The 10,208-nt window shown below is 32.6% G+C and overlaps 2 protein-coding genes and 1 long non-coding RNA gene across 3 annotated transcripts in view; all 3 read left to right on the top strand.

The window, feature by feature from the left end:
* Positions 1–10,208, top strand: part of LOC309493638 (sialoadhesin-like) — a 190,702-nt gene that overhangs the window by 148,192 nt on the left and 32,302 nt on the right. The window lies entirely within an intron of this gene.
* Positions 399–9,396, top strand: LOC309493842 (uncharacterized protein). Its single transcript, XM_082163110.1, has 7 exons — positions 399–703; positions 1,959–2,062; positions 2,151–2,327; positions 3,371–3,479; positions 4,248–4,360; positions 5,862–6,060; positions 9,213–9,396. The coding sequence occupies exons 3-7, from the start codon at positions 2,187–2,189 to the stop codon at positions 9,311–9,313; spliced, it is 663 nt and encodes a 220-aa protein (XP_082019236.1). The 5' UTR covers positions 399–703; positions 1,959–2,062; positions 2,151–2,186; the 3' UTR covers positions 9,314–9,396.
* On the top strand, positions 5,067–5,672 carry LOC309493967. The gene is made up of 3 exons (XR_014204145.1): positions 5,067–5,180; positions 5,322–5,588; positions 5,658–5,672. It is a non-coding gene; the product is annotated as an uncharacterized lncRNA (long non-coding RNA).

The following is a 10,208-nucleotide window of genomic DNA, read 5'->3' as shown; positions in this document are numbered from 1 at the left end:
AGTGGCTTTATTCAAATTTTGTGTTTAGAAAATATTTTCAGAAGTTGATGCCGATGCTATAACGTTAGTCTATGAGATAGCCTATGGATAACTTTACCGCTAACTTGACACTGAAGAGAGCAACGTCTAGCTATCAATTTAGTAAATTGTTATTCTAGGCATTGACATAAAATAACTGTGCGAATATGGCACATTGTGTTTGCAAAAAACAAAATGGTTGTTAATTGTGATTATTACACAACATTAAGGTATGATCGATTGTCACTTAGACAATAAGTAACATCAACTTAACCCAGTGAACATAATACAATGTTGTCTTGTGTTGTAAATATACAGATTTATGATATTTAACTCTAGAAAATGTTAGGCTATTTGGTAATATTAGGCTGTCGATTTTCATGTCAATTTGACCGTTCGTAGGGAGCTTGATTGACAGGTGATCTGACCAATCATACTTCGCCATCCGCCATTTTTTCCGACAACTCAGTTAGACAAGATGGGAGATTAACATGGGAGGATTTAAACTTGAGAAACGGAGTGTACTACTAACGTCTTTCTGCGAATAAAACAACATCCCTTCTTATCTTATTTCATGTTTATTGAATGCTATAACTGAACTAGAAGGAAGAGATGATTGGTTCACGAGCAGCTTTATTTGATGCCCTACAGTGAGGTGACAGACACATTAAAGACCCACAAAACGGTATTTATTGTTTACATTTATTTTTAAAAATGTTCAAATATGAAAGGTTAGCTTTTGTTTAATATGTATACTATAAAAAGTAACCGAAAATTAAGCTGCTCTGTCCTGTCTGTCAGCGTGTTGTCAGTCTGCTCTCTGCTCCACGATGTATTTTCCCTGCATTAGAACATGGTGTGGGCATGAGAGCGGCGTAGCTTGTCGGGCGTAGCGACAGTAACTAAGGGGGGCGGGTCTTAGCGAACGTAGTCATCCACTGCTTTTACAAAAGTTTTGTAACAAAACCAATTAAATAACTTGTACTGTAAAATTAAAACGGAAATAAATATTGATATAAGAGTTTTATATATATATATATATATATATATATATATATATATATATATATATATATATATATATATATATAGTCACTATTGTAAAGTAAAAAAATAAAAAATTATAGTTAAACCGCCAGGTCATGTTAAGTCGAGTAAGTTAGTTGAGTCTCTTTGTTTATAACTTTTCGTTGGTGAAAAATAACAAACAACTATTTTTTTTCCACCTGTGTGAGTTGAAATCGTGATAATGTTGGATATAACAGATCCTTGAGATGTTTGTTAAGTTATTACATTTTAAAAATAAAAATATGATTCATTCATTATTATACTTTTTGGTTTACTTAATATTATTATTTTATCATTGAATGTTTTTAATCTACTTGTTAGGGCTAGTAAAAAATATTATTTTCTCGTATCCTTTCTGGAATTTATATAGAAAAGGCGTTTAAGGATGTATTTTAAATTTTTTTATTTAATAACAGAAATATGATTATTTTGGAAATTGTAAAAGTGTTATTTTACTCTTTTTTTTCTGTAACATGGTTCAATTCAGAGTTATGTCAAGTTAAATCCTCATATCTTCTCTATTCAAATACTATATTGTATTTCAAAAGTAGTAACTAATTATGAACAAAACATACAATAGCATCCTTAAAACTGGTGCGCAACCTAGATTAGAGTTTTCTAAAAGGGTAGCCCCCCAATCCCCCCCCCAAAAAGGTCAACATTGTAATGAAATTTTTTTCATTACAATGAAAATTTTCAAAATTGTAATGGAAAAAAAACCTTGTAAAAATATATTTATTTTGTTTTTAAATACGATGAAAGAATAAATGACATGAGAGTGAATAAATGATGACAATGAGGAATTACTAACTTCACGTTGGATATCCCTTTATTGTTTTTTTTATATATATATATATATATTGTAATTACAGATGTTTACAAGGACTTAGTTGTAAAGAGAGATGCTTTTAAGAGAGGTGAAGACATCTGGAAGACCACCATTCTGAAAGGGCAAAAAACATCTGAGGCCGTAAAGGTTGTGGATTAACTTAACATTCAGGATAATTGTGTTTAAAATCGCTTGTCTGCCTTTTTATGTTAATTACAATGTGTTTTTTTTTAAGAGTGCAAGTACATCTCAAAGTGCAGCTGCTGTTGCAATGGGAGACCAGCTGAAAAGAGACCTTCAGGATTTGAAAAGAAAAAAAGCAGCTCCTGTAACCTCCACTCCAATGTCAGATGATTCAGATAACACTGAAATTGACTTGTTTGAAAACATACCTAGACCAACAAAAAAGAGAGTAAGCATTGTTTCTGTTCCAACATTTCAGTTTTTTTTCCCCCTCTGATCTATTTCTAATTAAAGTAAAACATTGTGGCTCTAAATGTCAAGTTAACTTTGGATTCTTCAATCCTTATGGTTTAAAGGTGCTTTAAGTGATCTCACACCTTTTTTATGCCAAAAAATTTTTTTCACCAACCACAAACATCTCCTCACTATCCTCTAGTTGCCTGTCCCTAACACAGTCTCATCCCAAAACGGTGGTTAATGGTTAGGTTTAGGTATGGGTTAGGGGTACCGCTAGGAGGCGCTGCTGGTGCGCTTATGTCTCCGTCTCATATTGACGTTATAGTGGTACCCTTTGCGTCGTATGTTGCCGTATGGTCAAGACACGTAAGTATGTGACGTCTTGGGATGAGACCGGGTTGCTGTCCCCTGAACACACTGTAAAATGCTGTCTCTGCAGACAGCCTAGTCTCCACAAAGACAGAAAAAAAAAACATTTAAGCTACAAACAGAGTTAACCCGCAAGAACGAAACATAACAGACTATTCCAGACAGTCACCGGATGTGGGGTGGGGTTTGGGGTGTTATTGCGCGGATTAGGAGGAGGGGGTTTAGCTAGCCTCAGTTTTGTTTGATAATAATTCAAACAATACCAAGAACAGGCATGCTCAACTCCCAAACCGTTTATGGGTGCGGGTTTAAAGAGGTAATAATTCAAACATCAACAAGAGGTTACTTCAACCAAGAACAAACTTGTCTACACTTTGTCTTAGAAGGAGATTCCTAAAGCAGCAAAATGTTCTATTACAGATGTCTGATTTCTTAGTTTACAATCATTAAGACTGGAAACATATTTATTACTTGTAAAACATTTTCTAAAAATGTTTTCTCATTTCACTAAATCTGTTCAACAAATTTGAATAATGCAAATTTAGATTTGTATTTGAATTCCATAGAGTCATAATATACACATTAATTAGAAATGTAATTATGTTTAATTAAGCAAAATGTTTAATTGAGCCTCTTCTAACCTTGTGTCCAATGTATCAAATACAGGCTGTACTAGACAGTGACGATGAATATGGAGATAGAAGTCTTTTGCAGAATACATCTCCCCGGAAAACCAATGTTGAGCTTGATGCTGATGTTGTCAAAGCTTTGAAAGGTAAAGGTTTGTTATTTAAAACAAAATCTAACTTGTCGCAACGGACAAACAAATTTTATAGTATGAATTAAGGTGAAAAGCATGACCTATGCTAATTTGTAGTGATGCCTTCTTCCTTTTTTTATGTATGTGCATTACTATATACTCTTCATATGATTCAACAGTAGCTTGTAATTTAGTCCGTAACATTGATTTGTCTATAAGAAAGTAGAAAAGTTTAGCGTCTTTTTTAAAGCTTTCAATTTTAGATAATAAAATACTTTAAAAAAACTACACAATTTTTTTAGCTGAAGCTAATATGATGCCTCATGGAGGTGTCTGTGTTTGATCAGTTAAAGGGAGCATGGGGAGGAAAAGTCATCACGGTGATTTTCTTAACAGCTATGGCCAAGTATTGCTTTAAGACAGACTGAAAAAAAAATTGATTTTCTGATAATACAGATAATACAGTAGCATGTTGGTAAGGAGAATAAGTTGACTTGTAGTTGCCAAGTTACTTATAGTCAGTAGTGTCTGTTGGGGAACCAACAAAACAAAATGTTAGCAGATATTAAGCAGACAGTCTACTAATACTCTATTGACAGTTAGTCGACATGTAGTTGCAAAGTTACTTAGTAGAATGTCTAAAGTGGACTATCAAAATAAAGTGTTACCCAAAATATATGTCAGCATTTAAAAAAGAGACCAAGTACATGTACACAGGAAAAACATAAATTAGTGTTTGTCCTGCCCTTACTTTGTATAACGCATCTTAATTTTGTCTTGTAGATCTTCCAGGGATAGTAGCATCTCTCAAAGAGGTCCTAGAGTCCATGAAGAGAGGCCCACTCAGCTCAAGCCCAAATTCAAATGAGATGTGTCTTTCTGAAACCTCAGAAATGGTAAAATTCTTTATGATAAAGAAAAGTGGTATTCAGGCATGAAAACTCCTCACCTTTTGGCGAAATTCGCCGTTTTAAAACCAAAATGGGTCACCTACGTGATTTGTGCAGATCCGATGAGAAAATATTTATGGGGTGGGAGGGGGTCGTGGTCAGCATTTACCCGCTATATCTCTATAGTTACCATAAACTTAGCAGCTTTAAACCAATCATCATTCCTAATGCCGAAACCTGACAGCCAGTCCGAGTCAGAGTAGGGCAGAATTGTTTTCAAAGTCTTTAACACCGCGAGTCTGATTCGGTCTGATGACACACTGCCGAACAATGAACCGCACGTCGGAAAGCAAGCCTGAGGTAACGTAAGTTAGCTTACAATGTTAACTGTCCTGTCAGATACAGACAGCGATGTTGCCAATGTCATTATTTTTTATTTTGACATAGAAGAGGGCGGGATAATATCGCGAGCGGGCGCGGGCGCCGTGAGCGCTGAGCGAGCAGGAACGAGTAAAGTTAGTGAGTTGTCGTCGAAAAAGATGGATAATGCAAAAAAGCTGTCGGGGGCTAAAAATAGAAAAAGAAAGAGGGAAAAGGAGATGGCATGTCAATTGATGCAACAGCAGCTAAATAAGTGGATGGTGAAAGGCTACAGGTAGGATTTTGTTTTGTGTGACGTCCAGGCATGTAGGCTAATGCCATCGGGACTACCGGGAGATTCCCGGTGGGCCGACGTGCTTTTTGGGCCGATACATCTCATACTTTTTTGTTTCGTTTTTTGTCTTAACGGCCCATAAAACTCGTACATCGGCGGCCCATTCGTTTTGTTTTGCTTAATTGGCGGCGCTTGGTTTGTGCGTAATGCATTGGTCAATAAAAAGTCAGCGTTAGTTTTTTTTTCTGACACCCCATGTAATACGTAGATCAGCGGCCCATTTGGTTCTTTTCTTGATTGACACTGGGCTAGAGCCCAATCACTCCTTTAATGTGAAGTATAGAAATATACTCTTTCAAGTAGCCTATAGAAATTAGTACAAAACTAATTATGAAAGTTTCCTTTATTTTTCAGTGCATTTGTTTTACAATATATGGCTATTACTATCATGGGATTAATATTATAACTATTATTATGTAGGCCTAGTAGTAATGTAGACAGACACTGTAACTAAAATAATTTTTCTTTGTTTAATTTTCACCAGATTGATGAATTTAACATTAAAAAGCACTATATACAGTGTGTGTGTGTGTATATATATATATATATATATATATATATATGTATGTGTGTGTGTTATATATAAAGTTGATTGGATTTTTTGCTGCCGCATCCTTCTCACCTTTTTTACCCCTGACCTGTTTTCATGCCTGGGTATTTGTATCGTTTTATCTGTATTTTTGTGCATGAACACTTCAGTAAGTGATCTGAATCAAGTAAAAAAATTATACCTTTTTAATTGAATTATAAAGGAATATATTGATGTTTTTTTTTTTTATGTTTGTTTTTTAGATTTCCCTCTGTGATTCTGATGTAAAAATCCCTAAAAGAGTCTATGACAGACTGAACAAGTCACGAGCTTCTCTTTTTACTCAAGAATTGGCCACTGTACTTTTTGGAAGAGAAATTTTAGCCAGATGCACCCTTACTGGTAAATCCGGGACTCAATCAAAAGACCAGTTGGACCCTCACAAGGTGCAAGCCCTCATCGGTATGTGTTTTTGTACATCACTTTTATTTGGTCTTGAAGTTAAAAGGGGACTGATAAAAACAAATATTAATTCTAATATGAAATATTGGCATTATGGATAATAATTATTATACTTGTTGAATGGGTATACTGTTTCAGTTAATCAGTTAAATTGCCTATGATACAGTAACATAACATGTAGACTTCACTGTTGTTCAGCCAGACTTAGGGCCTCATTTATATAGCTTTGCGTAGGATTTGCATCAGAAGTGGCGTACGGATGAAACATAGGACGTCCGTAAGCACAGAACCAATAGTTGCCCATAAATAGTCCGTGAAACGCCGAGTTTTACTATGCATATCTCCATTTGCATATCATTTGCATATGATTATTAATCCACATGATAACGTTTAATGGTACAAAATGTTAGGAAAATATGAAATGTGGATGTCCGTCACATTACGTTAATAAAAATAATTTAGTAGCATATCCTTGCACTGTTTTTAAATAAATTAATCAAATAGTGATAGGCTATTTAATGAATATATATATATATATATATATATATTAGGGATGTTCCGATACCACAATTTTTGCTTCGGTACGGTACCAGAACCTAATACCTCGGTATCGATACTTAATCGATACCACAGGTCATAAAAAACAGCCTCACAATTTAAGTTAATTGAAAAATTTGGTTGAAAAACAATGCTTTAAACTCCAGTACCAAATGTGCAAAGAAAAAGTATCAAAATGTAAAAAATAAAATAAAAAAAACCTACAGTCAGGGAACATATATTCAGTAGGTTAAACTTTGATTTAAAAAAAAAAAAAAAATTATACCATTAAAATAAGTTAATATATATATATATATAATTATAGATTAATTTAGAATAATAATATCATAGTGAAATGACATTTAAACCATTAGCTGTCATGCGTCAACAGAATTATCAACATTTATAGCATTTATTCATCCTATTTGGTTTGTGTTTGGGTTCATATTAGTTTAATCGATTGCATAAAGTAATGTTAATATGCTAAACATGTATTAATATATTTAAATAATAATTACTGATTGATCTAGCTTAATAAATGCTATAATACTGTTAGGTCAGGTTACCTAATCGATGTTGACAAACTAGCAGACTATTTTAACTCTCTCTTTTGGTTTATTCATCTAGGGTTTGCCACAGCGGCAGTAATATGCCATTCATTTTACTATCACTACTAAAATTAATATTACTTGTCTCTATCCATTCAAATTCAATTAATATATGATTGTTTCAAAGTGTAAAAATGATGAGACCTAAACTGAATTGGTTCTAGCGTGTCATGTGAGCAGATTTTAGCTTTCGTGTTTACCGTATCACATGTAGTTGATAAGCTCTTATGTATGTGCGCTGTTCAGTGTTGTGAATAAAAGCCTACATTAAATCAGTTTACTGATGGACTGACCTGTCGATCTCTGAACTCTTTGAACAAGTCGGGATGAGCAAGTGACAGATTTGATGCGTTTCCTCTCGTGGCAAAACACATTATTTAAAGCAATGTTTGCAGAGCGGTGCATTGAGGTCTGTTGCTTTGACTTTCTCATTACTTTTGTAGGCAAAGTAATGCCTTATTTCACTCATACTGCCCTATTTATTAATTTCGGACGTCTAGAAATTAGAATGAGCTTCATCTGCTTGATCCATTGTGTTCCTTCGTTGTCATGTTTGCCGGTTTCGCGTGACCCGCGTCAGTTTAACTAGCGCACTTAGGAACAGCAGCGCATTAAATACCGAATTCAGCAAAAATACCGAATATGATTAAATATTCGGTATTAAATACCGAAATGATGATATTGTACCGTTTGAAATATAATATATACCAGTATTTTTGCAGTACCGGTATACCGCACATCCCTAATATATATAAATATATATATATATATATATATATAGCCTATATCTTTTCAGTAGCCTACATTTCATAGTATAAGTGTATAACTCCATTAATGAGATTAATCTAAATGTTTAAATAGAAGTAAAACAATTTAGCTCATTATTTTATTTAAAGCGTTATTGTGAACATTTATCATTATGACTGAAGACTTATGGTTTTACTTCATCTGCCGATATGTGTCAGTTTCACTAAACGATCCAACGTGGCCGCTGGTGAGGACATTTAGGGTGTGGCTGTGGATATATTTGCTTTAAGTGATAGGCTAGGCTGAGTGAAATTATATTTATATTATCTTTCTCTATAATTTTATTTAGATTTTCTATCTGTCTATAATTGCATCTAGGCCTATTTGCTCCACCAGACGGACAAATTGACGAAAATATCAGTTGATTTTGTTCTGTTTACCATATTATTTATGAGAATAAATTGCATAATGCCAATATTATTGCAGAACAATCCTTTTGCAAATATGTGTTAATTTGCATTTCTGTTAGGTAATCTTCTTTTGATTTTGTTTGTTTTACACTGCAGATCAATAAAACGGGTGTTAGGCTGTTAATTTTAAGACTTGCTTTGTGAAGCAAGCTTCATGTTATTTATGAGAGGCAGTATTGTCATTTCTTTTACACAACGGTCTACAGTTTCACACACTTTCACGTGTTTCTTCCATCTGCCAACGTTGTTGCAATTTCTCATTTCACCCGTTTTTGGGCGTACGCCTGGGTCAGAGTTTGCGTGAAGGGCCGCTCTTTTTCCTGTCAAGTTTGCTTTTTATAAATAATGTATTGCGTAGTATAAAGTATTTTTATAAATAAAGTATTGCGTAGAGAGCGGCGTACGCCTTCTTTTGTGTGTACGCAACATTTATAAATGAGGCTCTTGATGTTTGTTCTTTTTGAACTCCTTATTTGCATTATATTAACATTTTATATTGAATGTCTACTTTTAAAATATATGAACTAAGCATTACATGCCATATTAAAAAATTGTCTTTACGACTGTAACATTGGTTCCCTGAGAACAGCTGAGAAAAGCCATAAAATCACAGCAATTGAATTTGGTGACAACCAAAAACACTGTTAAGTATAAAGTATAAAAAAGAAGTATAAAAGGGGCGCCTATACACAGTGCAATTCCCTTTCGAAAGGGAACAGTTACATTTTACAGATGTTCATTTTGCATTAATATTTAAAAAAATAATAATAATCTTTTTCCCTTTTCAAAGATACTGTGATCAAACAGTTTCCGACCACGACAGTGTCTGAGGTGAGAGCCTTAATCCGAAGAAAGTGCAACAATGAAGCCAACTCCAAGTTTAATAACTAAATTCTTAAATTCTAAATAAATTAAAACTTTATCTTTTTTTATATCACTTTGTTTGTTTGTTCTGTTATACAGATGCATTTTATGTTAATGTATTTTGTTTATTTTTCATGTACTAGTTCATTAAAGTTTACTATCTTTCAAAGTGTATTTGTGTTTTATACAAATATTTTTTCTTACTATCTTTCAAAGTGTATTTGTGTTTTATACAAATATTTTTTCTGTGTGTTTTTTAATATATATTTTAACTGTACTTTTAATACACTAAAATATATTAATTTCATAATGAATGGTTTAGCATAAAAAAATATATTTTGAATGTACTAAAAGTGGGTCTTATAGTGTTTTACTAATACATTAATAATAAGCTAATATCATATTTAATATATATTGGGAACACATTAATATTTTAAGTATGTGTTTTTAAAACATATTTTTTTACTACTTTTAATACATTAGAATATATTAAATTCATAAAGAATGGGTTTGCAGAAAAAATACATTTTGAATGTACTAAAAGTGGGTCTTATATTGTTCTACTAATACATTAGTAATAAGCTGATATCATATTTAAAATATACTAGGAACACATTAATATAAAATTAAAAATATACTTAAGTTGTATTTCTAAAGTAAATTTTAAATGTTTTAAAAATGCAATATAAAGAAATACTAATAAAATACACTAAATGTACTTAAAATAGGGCCATTTTAACACAATTAAGTATAATAAAATATATTACTATTATCTTAAAATTGAACTTAAATATATATTTTAGTACATTTAGTATACTTTAATAGGTTCCAAAATAACACAATTAAATATATATTTAATACAATACACTTAAAATGCATTAAATATATCAAAATAAACACAATTTAAATATATTTCCTTTTC

The sequence above is a fragment of the Leuciscus leuciscus genome (genome assembly GCF_965113295.1).
Source record: "Leuciscus leuciscus genome assembly, chromosome: 3".
In the NCBI taxonomy this organism is placed as follows: Eukaryota; Metazoa; Chordata; class Actinopteri; order Cypriniformes; family Leuciscidae; genus Leuciscus; species Leuciscus leuciscus.
Note: the sequence above shows the minus strand (reverse complement) of the source record. Positions and strands in the feature narration are given on the sequence as shown.